The 15,639-nt window shown below is 42.0% G+C and overlaps 1 protein-coding gene across 4 annotated transcripts in view; it reads right to left on the bottom strand.

The window, feature by feature from the left end:
* Positions 1–972: 972 nt before the first annotated feature.
* LOC112141139 (septin-7) overlaps positions 973–15,639 on the bottom strand; it is a 30,790-nt gene continuing 16,123 nt past the window's right edge. For 2 of the 4 annotated variants that reach the window (XM_024264200.2, XM_024264199.2), the window contains exons 4-14: positions 13,375–13,475; positions 13,162–13,296; positions 11,763–11,880; positions 11,590–11,682; positions 10,829–10,925; positions 10,187–10,198; positions 3,677–3,728; positions 3,461–3,586; positions 2,631–2,766; positions 2,301–2,446; positions 973–2,197 (exon numbers count right to left, since the gene is read on the bottom strand). In XM_024264200.2, the coding sequence (XP_024119968.1) occupies positions 2,158–2,197; positions 2,301–2,446; positions 2,631–2,766; positions 3,461–3,586; positions 3,677–3,728; positions 10,187–10,198; positions 10,829–10,925; positions 11,590–11,682; positions 11,763–11,880; positions 13,162–13,296; positions 13,375–13,475 (1,056 nt within the window). In that variant the 3' untranslated portion in view covers positions 973–2,157. The remainder of the gene's footprint in view (positions 2,198–2,300; positions 2,447–2,630; positions 2,767–3,460; positions 3,587–3,676; positions 3,729–10,186; positions 10,199–10,828; positions 10,926–11,589; positions 11,683–11,762; positions 11,881–13,161; positions 13,297–13,374; positions 13,476–15,639) is intronic. The other 2 variants (XM_024264202.2, XM_024264201.2) reach the window with 1 other exon arrangement.

Below are 15,639 nucleotides of genomic sequence, written 5' to 3' on the forward strand. Positions count from 1 at the left end.
CCCCTTATAAGATCCTACCGATACTGTAAATAACTGTATGTAATTGCACCTTTGTTTTCACATGTACACACGAGTATCAAAAGCTTACAAATACAAAACACAATATAAATACATACAAATTAAAATTTCACCAGCGTAAAAATAATATCAAATTTTAAATGTCTTCTACGTATACAAATCTTTAAATAATACGTCCAATTCACCAGATACACACTCACAGAACCAAAGTTACACACAAATCAGCTACAAGTACACGCGGGGGTTCTGACTCTTCACTTTTCCAGATGTGTGTGTAGTTAAGACTCCACGGCCACAAATGTTTTGAGTAGAAGAGGAGCCTTGTGGACATACCATGGATGCATGTTGTGTGTGTGTAGAGCAGGAGAGTCAAACTCAATCGCACAAGGAGCCAAAATATGAAACACACCTTAGGTCACGGGCTGAACAGGATAAACATTTATTGAACACTAAAACTGCATTTTTAAAACTTTAAAACCTAACTTTTTAACATATTTATGAACTAGATATGTAGAATTACTTGCGATAATGCCAATGGGAATCCTCTAAGCTGAATTTGGCTGCTGAAGATGTTAGTGCTGATAGCTGAAAATGCTGAAATTAAGAGCTAAAAACCCTGAAGCTGATGGCCAGCTAAAATATTAGCTAACTGCCAAATTAGCTTAAAAAAAACAAACAAAAAAAAATCTAAAAAAAAAGATTTAAAAAGAGCCTAAATTTGCCAAAACAGCTAGCTGAAATATTAGCTAAACTTCAAAATAGCCTAAAAAAAATCTTAGTAAATGCCAAAATAGTCCAAAAAGCTAGCAGAATATAAAATTTAAAGCTTTAAAACGGTAACTTTTAAAATACTTATTTATAAATAATAGAAAGGCAGGAATATTATTTCCGAAATGTCATCTACCATTTTACAGACATTTAAACTTGGAGAGTAAGAATTTAAAGAAGCAGAGGTCCATCATGAATCACCTTTATTAATAACTGTGTACAGTTACAGACAAACATTTGGTTCAGTCATAAAATCAAAGACAAAAATATTTATTTAAAATTAAAATATTACAAAGAAGATGAGAGTTCAGAAAACTTTCATTAGCAGGGTTCAGAGCAGCGCTGACACAGATGGGTATTAATGTCTGTTTAGAGGAGTGTGGATGATTGTATCCAGAAGGTTCTGTTTAAGCACAAAAACTGAAAAATAGAATGAAAAAACAAACCAAAAGAGTGGAGATATTTACACAATAATACCTAGATCCATGCAGAGAAACGCTTGTAGCTGAAGATGTGAGGCTGATCTGCTTTTTTTTCATCAAAGCATGAAAAAGGGGACCAAGCCACACAGGAAGTCCTGAATCTTTAATGTTATCATCACTTTCACATTTTTCTGACTTTGATTCTGCTGTTTAGGAAACTTTAAAAAACTTAGCAGGGGTACAGGTTGGCACCAACATATAAAACATCTTCTTTACTGTATTTAGACAGAGACTGGCTATTGCATAACTGTGTTCAGGAGGAGACAAATCCAAACATACAAACACACCATTCCCATGTTCCCATAGCGGAGCCTGGAGAACTCTGAAGTTAGATTTATCTACTGAAATGTTTACAGGAGAACTTCACTCACTACAGTTTTCTGGAAGAAATTTTGACCTGAGGCGTGTCAAAGGTTATACAGTTTGTCAAAAAACATAATCATTTTGATGAAATTCTCTGGTTTTTAAAGAAAGTAAGTTTCATTTCAAATCTCTATTCTGTGTAGAAAAAATGAATCTTGAAGAGAAAATCTGGATAAAATCTAGAGATGTTCTATAAAATTCTCAGTTGCTGACATGCAGTGCAGCTCTGAGGACAGTAAAGCAGCTGAAGCAGGAGTTTTCTCAGGTGTGCCTTCTCCTCTGACAGTAAAGTCTATGTACCTGCAGGATTACAAACTAACATGTTGGATTGGAGGAATGGGGTTTCCCCTCCTGGTCACAAAAAGTAGGAAACAGAATTTCACAAACGTGCACACCCATGAGGACGACAGAAACCCCCGCAGAGACCGGCGTGTGCGCGTCAGGGTCTGACTGTTGCTGTGTTTGTGTTCTCACATCACAGATGAATCTGGGGGTGGTGAACAAAAAGACCAGGCTGCGACTCCCTTCAAAAGATCTTCCCTTTCTTCTTGTTCTTCTCCATTGTCCTGGGAGAGACAAACAGGAGATCAATCAACCGCTCCAGATGAACAACTGACACCTCAGCTACAAAAGGAAAACAAGGAAGGACTGCAGAGGAGTGTCACTGACTTGGAAGCATCCAGTTTCTGCTGCTCCAGGATCCTCTGCTGGGCCTCCCAGTTGGCCTTCTCCTCCTCAAAGACGCGCCTCTTTTCCTCCAGCTCTTTGTACTGGGCCTCCAGGTTTCTCTTCATCTGCTCGTGGCGTCGTTCCAGCTGAAGAGCACAAACAGCAACTCAGAAGAGAAGAACGGGGCAGAAAGACGGCAGAATGGCTTCAACAGCTCCAAGCAAAACAACATCTCAATAAGTCATGCTGGGATCCACATGTGTGATGGAAAGATGGAGAACTTGGAGGAGCTGTGTCAGCACGCCGCAGTGGTTTGGAGCGGACACTGACCTCAGCCTCTGAGTCTTTTAGCTTCTGCTTCTTCTCCTTGACTTTGAGCTCAAAGACTTGCTCCATCTCTGCCTCCATCTTCTTCATCTTCATGACGTGCTCCCTGCGCTCCTCCTCCATTTGTGCCAGGGGGCTCCTTGGGTTACATAAAAAAGGTGAGGTGAGGTCAAAGGTGAAGGCTCAGAGACCTGCACTTCTGTCAAACTGCTCTCGAGCTCCATTCCTACCTCAGATGCTTCTGGAGTTTTTTTAAATAAAGATCTTAAGTATCTCAGCTTAAGGGTGGGTGGGGGTGGTCCAGCTCCTGTTCATAATGGCTCTGCTTCTACCTGGCTTCTCATAGCTTCCCTTTGTTACACCACTCAATCATTTCATCACAAGATTGCTGTAAAATTGGGAGTTTAACGTTGAAACATAACACAGATGTTCATCACTTTGAGGAGTTATCATAGATTCTTCAGTTCTAAGGTCCCAGTCATCTTCATCCCATCTCCTTCTACACATCGAAACTGCAGTTTTGGTCTTTAGTCCAATAAACGTCAGATCTTTGTGTGAGGCCTGAAGATACAGAGTACTCAGGCTGGGTTGATTAAATCAATCTGAGTCCATTTAACCTTAACAGATCAATAATCGATCCATAAAAGTAGAGATCAATCTAATGATGAATCGATTTAGTAAATTATTGGCGATTCCCGGCCCTACAGAAAACCATTCCTGTCTTTATATCCTCCCCGACCAAACGTTTCTGCTGATTGATGAATCTCATAGACAGACATTACTAAAATAATGACTCCCGTCCCCCCAGGACACTCCTGTCATCCCCCTCTCACTTGGTCAGCTGTCCGTTCCTCTTGGAGGTGTCCACCCCATTGCAGGTGACAGCAGCCAGCTTCTTGCTTCGATAATTCTCATAATGTACGTTGTTCGTCACGTCCTTCAGGTCCTGCATGTGTGTCCTGACATGAAAAAGACATTTTTAGATCAGTACAGGCCACAGCGTCTCATTCTAGCATGCTTTCATTGAAGGTAAAAACTTGGCATCTCACCGGATGAGCATGTTTCGCAGGACGGTGAAGTCACAGTGCTCGCCGTTTTCCACTGCAACAGGAAGCAGAACGTGTCAGTCATGTGACATCAGCAGGTCGACTGGAGGTGAGCCGTGGGCAGCCTCGTTTTGGTTAAGATACGTGTTAGCCATTAGCAATAAATGCAGGATTACACGCAGGAGGAGCAATGCTCGGGGGAGGGAGGGGCAATGCTTCAAAAATGATGGGGGGGCATGATCAAACAGGATCAAAGTTCAACAAACGTTCTGCTCATCCTTCTTCTTACAACCCCCCCACACAAAAATGGAAGCAGCTCCTGTGTGATCACAACCGCAAGGGTTAATGCACGTTTCCATGGTGACGCTTTCAGGACAGAGTCTGCATCACTGAGCCTCCTATTCGTCTAACACGCTGCTCCTGGCGGGGAAGACTCCTACCAATGCAGCAGTTATTCATCACTGAGAGGGGGGGGGACAGGGACAGCTTACCATTGATGAAACTTGGGCTGTCCTGCCCCTTGGCATCCCAAGCCAGCCACTGACCTCTCGTCTCTTCCAAAGGAGGAAGCTCTGATGTAAGGGAGGGGTGCATGTAGGGGAGGGGGGCAGTTTGACAGTTACCGTCTGCGCCCGGCGGAAAGGTGCGGGGGGGTTAGATCTAGATCAGTTGGGCTAAAAGGTGTCCATGGTGGGCCAAGAGTTGTCCCGGATTATAACCGAGACGTGCACACACTGGAGTTGTGGGGGTGGCTTTAGGGGGGGTCTGTGCATGACCAGCTGGAGGAGAGGAGTGGAGGAGTAGTGAGGAGTGAGAGGAAAAAAGGACAGAGAGCGTCTGAAGAGATTTCCCCGTTTTAGCGTTTAATCTGATCATTGGAAATATTCATTGTTGCAGAAATATAGCTTATTTTCATGAACAGAAGAAGTTAAACTTTTGATCTAAAGCTAAAATTTAAAGACCCACTCCGATAAAAATTGTATTTTTAGCGTGTTCCTTTGGGATTTCTCTGATGATAATGGAGAACATATAGAAAATTAAGTTTACAATTATGTTTTTGACAATTTCTTTATTCAAATCGTAGTGAATCAGGAGCAGATAAAAAATGCCGTTTGAAAAAGATTGTACTTGTGATGTAGTAAATAATGTAGTAAATACACTGGACGGGCCACAAACGTCCTGCTCCACCCCATTTTGATATATCCACTTGCAGACAAATAGATCCATGAATGTCTTAGTTTTCTTTGTCTGAGCTGGAATCTGGATCTAATCGTTATGGATGGACAGCTCTGATATTGGACGCCATGTTTGTTGAAGCGCTAATGTTAGGTTGTGGGGGTAAAGGGCTGTAAGCTAGTGGGAGAGAGTGTAGATGGGTGACGGGAAGTGGGGCAGGCTTGCTCTGTGCCAGTGGTCCCGCCCATAACTTAGAGGTGAATTTCAAATGAACTCCTGCCGCTCTACAGAAACCATGTCCTAGAAAAAGACAGATTTTTTTTAAATTTGGCTAAAAACATAATAATTATAACTAAAAGACGACAGGGAATGATTTGAAAACAGATCGAATGATTATCGGAGTGGGACTTTAATGATAAGTAGCCTGAATTAAAGCGGAAGGCGTGATGTTTCATTCAGAAATCTCATCTACTAAAGAAACTAAAGCAGAAGCAGGCGTTTTCAGCTGTGGGGCTGGTTCAGGCTATGGGGGGGGACTGCAGGGAGGGGCACAGCCGGCTGTCTCCAGCATGCACATGCACGTGCGTGTGCAGGATGTTCCTATGTTAATGCATTTCAGCAATGTATGCAGTGAAGCTATATTAGCCTGTTAAGCTAACTGCATTAGTGAAACCAGAAGCCTAGAGTGATGCGTTGAAGGGGGGAGGGGCGTTGACCCTAGGTTGGGTCACAGAGCCGGGCCAGCAGATCAGTGCCGCATGTTGAGGCGGGGGCTGATATGAGGGTGCCGGCTCTGTGCGAAACCCTGGAAGCAAAGATGGGAGTGACGTTCCTGCTGGAGGAGCTGATCCTCCGCTCCATGACTTCACCGATTCAGACCTGGACGGAGGCGTGCCGGAGGAACACTGGCTTCACGTTGACTCACACAGACCCCACAGGTCTGGCTTTCGTCCATTTGAAATTTGAAACCAATGAACCGATTGAGGAAGCATTCACACCAGACAGTTCGTACTGGAGAGCGTCCCACCCAAAGTCACAGAGGCGGCCCAGAGTTCGACTGGTTTGTCACTGCCTTCTGTGCTTAGAGTGAACCGTGGTGTTGATAAAAGGGACGTACTCACAGCATGTCATCTGTACTGAACCGTGCCAAAAACGCAGAAGCAGATTGATTGCTCAGTGTTTCCTGGCTGCACCTTTACCAAACATACACTGTACAGTATTCTGGTACTGTGGGAGGGACTGTTAACTCAGTCAGTTATGAGACAATTCACAGCTTGCATATGTGCAGCTTTTGAGGTCTATGGTGCTTTAAGCCACAGACTTCATCTCACATGTCGCATCAGGTCAAAGTTACTGCTGACTGGTTTGGGTCAGGTCTACATATCATTGGCCCATACGCATGAATTCATCTGTTTTCTGCAAAATGATTTGGAAGATTCTTTGAGCTTCGGCATCTGAACTTTTAAAGCACAATTTTACAAATCTAAAGTCCAGAAAACAGGTCCAAGGCTCACTTTTGCAGAAGCAGAAACCCAGACCAACAAAAGCAACCAAACCAAGGGACATTTAACAATACATTCTCACTCGAAAGTCGTCACATTTTGACATCTGGTTAAGGACCCCTTCGCGTCAATTTTTGATGTTTTGGGTGTCTCCAACTCGTTTTTTAACATTCTGGCTGTTCTTAAAATCAGGGGTCCACAACCCTCAGGACGCCGTACTGGATGTGAACTGGTCTTCAGGGCGCTTCCAGCACCAGTGCCCTAACTATGACATGGCACTGGCTCGTGTCCGGTACCGCATCTGGTCTGGTGTCGGGTTAGGGTACTGGGTTTTGGGACCATTGGACTACGCGTCGCGGTACTGGACCAGTTCCAGTTTGTAACCCAGAAGTTAGGGACCCATGATTTCATGGAAACAGCCAGAATGTCAAAAAACGTCAAGTTGGGGAGACCCAAAACATCAAAAACTGACGTGGAGGAGTCGTCCTTAACCAAACGTCAACATGTGACTTCTTGGGAGTGAGAATGTGCTGGATTGAACAGTGGGGTCAAATGCAATCAGGTTCTAGCAGGGATCAGTACAGACTGTCTGGTGTGAGGAGGTTCTCTGATGCTTGTTTATGACCTCTGGATCACAAAAACCAACTTTGAATCTAAACTGTTGATGGTGTTTGTTGTCTGTGACTTCACAGACGGAAACAGTCAAATTCAGACTGAAGCTGCGTTCATACAGCCCTTGACAACAAATGTTTAAGCAACCACTTCCAATGAAAAGTCGACGTAAATGTGCATTTATGTACGTTTGAGCTTCCATCTTCAAGACTCTTACATTTACGTGTTGCTAGGCAAGTTTTTACAAACGTTTGCAGACTCCATGTACAAAACACATGTTGCCAAAGATAAACCTGGTTGAACTTTGACCAATCAAGGTCTCTGATTTGGTAGTGACATAAAGGTTTGGTTTATCAGAGGAACCCACACATGCCAACAAGCCTGACGATGTCTGTTTGTTTTTCAAGTAGAAATAAACCAAGGCCACAGGAAGAGCGCAAGCAATGAACTTAACCATTTTCATTTTTTTGCCAAAATCAGGAGATTTGCACCGCTTCGACATTTTGCTCCAAATTTCTTCCAACCTTAACACATTCTTGAACGTGCATTAAATGTCTAGGGGGTGTACGTAGCATCAGACTCAAACTATCGTCATTTCAAACACTCATTCTTCAATCATTCAGGTGAACTCCTTGGTCCACATGTGCCAACATCCAACCTCCGCCTTTGGATTGTTTTTTCCACCAAGGACCTGGTCATATTTGAAACCTCACACTTCAGAGACCAATAGTCACATGTTTGGATCATTGTTTCGATTCTTTAAAAAAATGTTCAAAATGAAATAATCTGCTGACACGCTTGAAAAAATGTCAGCATCTTATCATATCTGAAGGTATCTCGACATCCTTCTGGTACAGAAAAGAACAGCTTTATACTTTTATTTCCACTGGTTTTATCATAAAGAACTAACCCTACATGTAGATTGTTTTCAGAGAAAGTTTTCAAGTGAGGTCCATCTCATAACCCTAAATTTGACCCCATACTTTTAAAAACTATTGGCTTTTACAAAAAAAAAAATCCACCAATCCAACTACCAACCTGAATATTCTAGTAATTTTCTTAGAAAATATCGAGAAAACACAAACACCTGCAGATAGTAAATTAGAAGTGGTCTTTCAGCAAAAGCTGTTACTTAATATGAATTTGTTTTTCACAACATGTAGCAGGCAAACGGACTAAAGGCAAATGTTTCATCATTTTAGACTTCTGAATAAGCTGTTATTAAATTCTGTTATCATGAGACCTGGCAACGAGCTTTGAGGAAAAATGACTCACAAAATGCCTTCAACTAACCTGGATTGTCAGACAGACTAGCTGTGAATGAGATTGACGTGGAACATTGTGAGAGGTGCCGGCGAGTCTGAACTATGAACTATGCAAATTCGTCATTGGAAAATGCATATGCAGGTTACCAACATCCACTCCCCACAGTTTGTGGTGCTGTGTATGCTGGTGTTTTCCTGCAAGATGCTGTTAGAAGAAATGATGGTTTGGGCGTTGCCAACGGAGAAACTAACGTCTGCAACATTGAAGAGCCTATATAATGCTAAATCAACTGTTTTTAGCTTTGAAGTGTATTATAATGTTCATTCCTCCCCAGAAACCATCCCAAAGTGGTATTTTGGTCCATTCATGCATCTGTGAATATTCATCTAAAAACCTGCTCTCTGAGCACCAGCCCCTTCCAACCCACAAAAACGAGCACATTGTGATGTAAAACAAGTTAGAACAGCCCCTTCCGGAAGAGTCTGTGCGGCCAGCACCGGCCCGACAGACACACTGCCGAGGCCGGCTCTAGGATGACATCATGAAATGTAGGGCTGCCACATTTAGTCGAATAATCAACGACGTTAGCCGTTGCTTTGTTTATATGGAGTCGTAGTAAAGTTGAAAGTTATAATGACAGACATTCTGCTAGGTTTTTGGACTGTTTTAGAATTTATTACGTTTTTTTTAAGCTATTTTGGAGTTTAGCTAATATTTCAGTTACATGCTAGCTCTTTTGGCTAATTTAGGATTTTTTATGTTTTTAGGCTATTTTGGAGTTAATCTAATATTTGGCTAATTTAGGATTTTTTCAGTTTTTAGGCTAATTTGGCATCCAACAAATATTTGAGCTGGCTATCAGCTTCAGTGTTTTCAGCTATCAATTTCAGCATGTTCAGCTATCAGCACTAGAATCTTCAGCAGCCAAATTCAGCTTACAGCATTCACAGTAGCATTACCGCAGGAATGCTATATATCTAGTTTGTAGTTAGTTTAAAGCTATTGGTAGTTAAAATGTGTGTTTTAAATCCAGTTTGCGCATGAATCGATTAGTCGACTAATCGGAAAAAATAATATGTGATTAGTCGACTATTAAAATAATCGTTTTTGGCAGGACTAATGAAATGGGCGGCACCCACAAGGAGCAAAAGGTGGAGCCTCAGAGATCGAGGCGACTTACTTCTGGGTAGGAAAATGAGCTCGCGAAAATAACTCATATTACATAAAAAATTTGTTCTTTAGTGTGCCAAAGATAATACTTTACTATATATATATATATATATATGGAACTAGTTACCTCTGCAAAGCTTAGATTAGCAGAATATAGGCCTGTTAAAACAAAAAACAGGAACGCTGCATTATTACTACACTTTCAAATATCTAATGGAGGCACAGACAGTTGATGCTGCAGACCTTTGACAACTGGAGGCAGGATGAGGAAGCATTTAGACTTTTTATTTCCTCCACATTTTTGTTTTGTCATATGTTTCTAACTTTCTATTGTTCTTACGACTGGTTATGTTTGGAGTCTTTTCATTCTTGTTCATGTTTTTTGCTGCTTTGACTATGATTTCTGAGTGTGGTTTTGGTTTAACTGTACATGTTCTAACATTCAGAGAACCCCCCCAATCCCACCCACCCTCACACACACACTCATTCACAGTGGGTCCATAAATGAGAGCTCAACAGAAAGGTCAGTTTGACGGTTGCAGCGGCACAGAACACCTCTCCCACAGGACGGGGGCTAACAACTTCACAGAGAAGACCCCCACCCCACCCCTCCTGCAGTCCAGGTCTGATCAGAGCATCGGTTTGACCAACAGGCTGATGATTAAAGCGCAGCAACAGAAAAGTGGAGGGGATCATTGGGTTGACAGGAGGGGGGCTGGTGAAACCTGTGGGGAGGCGGGGTCAGGAGAAAATGAGGATGAAATAAAGTGAAAGATGGTTTGTTTACCAAAAATGCCCTCTGCCAGTCACAGAACAGACGGAAACAAAACAGGGACAAAAAGAGAAAAGAAAGAATGAAAAGACGCTCAACCACAGAGCAACCCCTGCATCACCCCCCCCACACACACGCACACACTGAAGCCAGACTGAGGCTGGACACCCCCAGGGGAGCAGGAGGAAGGGGCTGACTCAGACCTGCATGAGGAGGTCACTTTAGGTCAGCTTTGACGATGAGGAGTTTCCTCAGATCTTAAGGGAGAACACATCTGCACACACCCTCCTTCTGATGAGGTGATTGAATGAAAGTCAGAGAAGTGGATCAAATTGGTCCCTTCTGCTTTCCATAGATAGACTTAAATGAATGCCCCTCCCCTCGGGCTGAAGTCTGTTTCTGCCTCTGATGCGTTCAGGGTCCTTGTAGTCGTTTCTGCAGAAACCTCCACACGCCTCCTGATGGTGCTCCATGTCGATCCATTCACCTGCTTGTGCCCAACACCGGGACGAGGTGCAGTGTGATGGGAGGGGAGGGGCCGCATGCATCCCAACCTTCAGGGGGTCCGAGCTTCATTCGCGGAACAAACACCAACTCCTGAGCAGCCACTCACGCACATCAACACAGACGCCTTCAGATACGCTGGAGAGAACCTACCCTCTGCCACCCCCCAGGGGTACTGCCGACCTCTGACCTTCTTCCCGTTCACCTCCACCACCACGTTGCTGCCCACCACTGCCAGCGGCATCTTCTCCTGCGGGGAGGAACAGGTCAGAGCTGTGAGAGGACTCTCATCTGCTCTGAAAGAAGTCTGTGGGGTCAGATCAGGGTCAGCTTAAAGTGAATGAAAAAACACATAGAAAACTTAAAAAATACATTGTAACTGAAAGAATTCCGAAAATTTGAAAACAAGACATTGTAAATTTGAAAAAAAGAACATTTGAAGAAAAAAAAAAATTAATTAAAAAACAAACAGAAAACTTGAAATAAAACGTAAAAAAAAAAACAAAAAACGTTTTTTAATAAAAAATATCACTGAAACTTGAAATAAATTTTGATAATTTGAAAAAAAAAAAAAAACTCAAAACATGTATTTAAAAAAAAAACTTTTAATGTAAAAATTACCAAGTGAAAAGTTTTGAGTTTTCAAGTTTCTTTTCCTTTTTGGGTCTTCACTTTCAGTCCTCAGCTTACTGTTTCAATTCTGATTTTCAAGTTTTCGCTGCTGACCTGAACCTAATTTTGCATGGGGGCGGAGCTTTGAGCTCATTGGCTCATTCACTTTCCCTTATCAGCAGCTTCATATTCTCTGAGTGCTAAGGTGTACAGAAACAAGAATTACTCCACGATCATCTGAAGACTATCACAGCCTTAAGGGGACGCTGATCTGGCCCCCAGTTGCATTCCCTTTTAGCTACCTTGATCTTCCTGATCTGCTTGTTGTCCTCCTCTTCATCTGTGTCAGGAAATTCGTAGATTTTAATCTTATGCTCCTGAATCTCCTTCATTATCTGGAAAGAGGAGGAGCACATAAAAACAAGTCAGTAGAAGACGTGTGAAGCAGAGCGGACTCCACACTACCACAGCTTACCTGCTTCTTAAAGAGCTGGCACTCCTCTGGGGTGAGGGTGTCTGCCTTGGCAATGAGGGGGATGACGTTCACTTTGTCATGGAGTCTCTTCATAAATTCAATATCAAGGGGCTTTAAACTGAAGGAGAGAGAGGGGGGGGTGTTTAGGGGCAGCAGATGTTTGTGCACCAGAATGCAGCAACACAACATTATTAATAGCATTGCTCTTATAAAAGTCTCACTCGAAAAACAAGACAAACATGGATCTATAAGTATGCAAGTGGATGCATCAGAAAGGAGTTTCAACACAACAAATGCACTCTTTTTCAAACATCATTTCTTCATCTGCTCCTGATTCACAACATTTTGAATAAAGAAATACTCAAAAATGCAATTTTGGGCTGAATTTTCTTTATATATGTTTTCCATCATGAGATAATGGATTCAATTATTCGTGTAGGTATGAGGCTATGCTAGAAAACTATATTATTTATATTATTAGTTAGAATTTGAGTATTTGTGCTTTTTGCGTAATGTATCTACAGATCAGTGATGAGAGCTTAAACTTGCTTCTCTGATCTGCCGGAGGTTGGAGATTTCTTGATTCAGAGACACCAGAGCTAAAAAAAACTCAGTTTTTTAAACATTTTTTGTAATTAAGACTGTTCTGACAAATTACTTTCTATTAGAGAAATTTAGAAGTGGAATTTATTTACAGCAGTTAATAAATGTCTGACTTTGTCACAATGAATCTGCAGGAATAAAAGGTTTACACAAAGCATTGAGCATGGTGGTACTTGTTAGATGCTTTAAGTTTTTATGGTTAAGGAAGTTGCTACACAGATTAATAATACATAAAAATAACATACGAGACTAAAAATGTCTTTAGTCTGAGGATTTTTCAAATTGCTAACAGAATTTATCAACTTCAGGAAGGAAATCTTGCTGACATGAGTCTTAGATGAATGGCCATGACACTCCAACAGCTTTTATCTCTATGTTTGGAGGAGACGGGGTCTGGTCTGCACATTTGTGTAACCCTGTGTGTTCACGTGTGTGAGTACCTGAGTGTGGGTGCATTTGTGTTAGCCCAAGTTTGTGTGTCAGCATGTTTGTGTGGTTACACAGGTTTGAAGGTGACCAGCAGAGGGCAGTGCAGTCAGTTGCTCAATATGGAAACTTGAGCATTTCCTCCAGATCCATGAGACTCAGACATCTGCTGCCTGCAGCGCTTGCTGGAATGTGAAGCTAACAGCAGCTTCATGTATGGAATGCATTAATGCACAATGATGGTCGTGCATAAAGACGACCGTGTGCAGCTTAGTACTGAGAGTCTGGATATCCCAGATCAGCTATTGCAGAGAACAGGAAATGATGAAGCTTGTCCTGGTTGAGTTCAGGGTTGGGCTGCAGAACCTACCCGTGTCCGGAGGGTGCGATGAAATATAGGCAACAGTGCACCCTGTTGTCCGGCATTAATCTTCGGTTCACCCTGGACTCTGCGTTAAGGAAGTCCTCACACTTGCTGTCGATGTAACTGATGACTGGCTGCCAGCTAGAAGACCAAGAAAGCACAGAAGACTGAGAACCTGAAGACCATCACATCTTTGGAGACTACCGTTTGCGCTCCTACCAGTTACTGTTGTCCACAGCATCTCCAAAACCTGGAGTGTCCACAATGGTGAGGGTCAGCTGGACCCCTCCCTCCTTGATCAGAACTTTGGACTGTTCCACCTGAAACACAAACGTTTGAAAGCACTTTAAGCACGTTTCTCCCTCATGGTTCAAGTAGAGCGGCGTTCAGTGGACACGACCCCAACACACTGATGGACTTGTGCTGATTCATGACTTAAGACCAAATGTTTTTTGGTAGCTTTCATCCAAAACTCTGTATTGATTAGTTGAGTGTCTTCATATAAACAGATTAATCCTGACTAAAAGTGGAGTATGGATTCTTAAACTGAATCCATAAATCCTGGAGGATCAGGACATATTGGTGATGCCAGTCTCAAGTGCTAATGTAAATGGTCATAAATGGACTTCCTGCGTGGGGTCAGTCTGCTGTCTTCATTGTTCTGAAGAACAGTTGGTAACAGCAGCATTGAGTCCCACGCTCTGCTGCAGACTTTCAGACCCCTCTGCTCACCCCAGGACCTCCAAGCTTCGACTGAGGGCTTCACTCAAACACTCAAGCTTCTTCACATAACTCACCAGATTGCTCAGCAGAAGCATGTACACCCCCACCCCATCCCCGGTCACAATCTGACCTATGTTTGTGTGTGAAATGCCTCCAAAGCAGATCTGCTATTTCCAAAGTTTCTACCAAGAAAAACAGGCTGGAAGGAAACCTCAAAAATGTCCCTCCAGGCTCAGAACCATCATTTAAAAAGAGATCTGATCTGAGGAGGTGGGGGGTGGGGGCAGCCAGCCACAAAGCATGGGAGATTTCTCTGCAGTTTAAATACCGTGACCCCGCCAGACCCCCTCCTCCTTAAACCGCAGGAGGCTTTCAGAAGTGCAACTTCGATGTCAGAGCTATATCATCTGCTCTCAAAGATGACCAGTTCAGTTCTCATTTTCTCCAGCATCGTATGATACCTGCCAGCAGGAGACACCAGAAGTCCACCATCACATGTCAGGTAACATCTATTGTACAACCAAAGCAGACTGAAGTTCTGATCCAACAGTGAACATCTTTTTTTTTCAATACCGTCCCGCTCTTCAAAACCGTGGTCAATCAGGCCCCATGTACTCTCCTTCCTCACTGAGTCCTTATTATAAAGTTTTTAATTTTTTTAATTAGTTTTATTTTGAGAGTACAAGACAAAATGTATTTAGAAACCCACACCTGCTTCTAGTTTCTCCAACTGTTTACCATGAAATTGTTACAATAATGGACTGAAAATAGAACCCCTGCGTAAATCTGGTTATGTCTGGTTGATAGGACTAGTTAAAGTCTGGTTATACCAAGTTAAAGGACTTGTTAAAGCATTGTCATATTTGGTTGAAAGAACTAGTATGGCATATCGAAAGAACTAATTTGTTTGATTGTGCCTGACAGAACTGAAAGGACTAGTTAAAGACTGGTTATCCATCATCTGAAAGGACTAGTTATAGTCATGCTACATCTGGTTGAAATAACTAGTTAAGATCTGATTTGATTTGGTCGAAAGGACTAGTTAAAGCCTGGTTATTTCTCATTTTACGAGACTAGTAATAGTCTTGCAACATTTTGTTGAAAGAACCAGTTAACTTCTAATTATACTTTGTTGAAATAATAGTTAAAGTCTGGTTATTTCTGGTTGAAATAACTAGTTAAAGTCTGATTATTCTTGGTTGAAAGGACTTATTAAAGTCTGTTAATACCTAGTTGAAATGACAAGTGGAAGTCTGGTTATGCTTTGTTGAAATGACAAGTTAACATCTGTCTATTTCTGGTTAGATATATTAGCTTATGTCTGGTTTATGATAGGTTGAAAGGACTAGTTAAAGTCTGATTATACTTGGCTGAAATGACTAGTTAACTTTTTTTGATTATTTAACCTTTATTTTATCAGGTGGTAACATCTGGTTATTTCTGGTTAAAATGATTAGCTTAAGTCTGGCTATGATAGGTTGAAAAGACTGGTTGTGTTTTGTTGAATGGATATTAAAAGTCTGGTTATGTCTGATTGAAAGAACTAGTTACAAGTCTGACCGCTTGGTTGAAAGGGCTGGTTTAATTCTTGTTATTCTTAATTGAAAGGACTAGTTAAAGGTGTATTTCACTTGTTTATAATGGCTAGTTAAAGTCTAGTTATATCTGGTCGAAAGGATTAGTTAAATACTGATTATACCTGATTGAGAGGAAGAAGTTAAAGTCTGTAAAAAACAAGTAGAAGCATTGTTAGCAGAGGAG

The sequence above is a fragment of the Oryzias melastigma genome, linkage group LG6 (assembly GCF_002922805.2).
Source record: "Oryzias melastigma strain HK-1 linkage group LG6, ASM292280v2, whole genome shotgun sequence".
Classification (NCBI taxonomy): domain Eukaryota; kingdom Metazoa; phylum Chordata; class Actinopteri; order Beloniformes; family Adrianichthyidae; genus Oryzias; species Oryzias melastigma.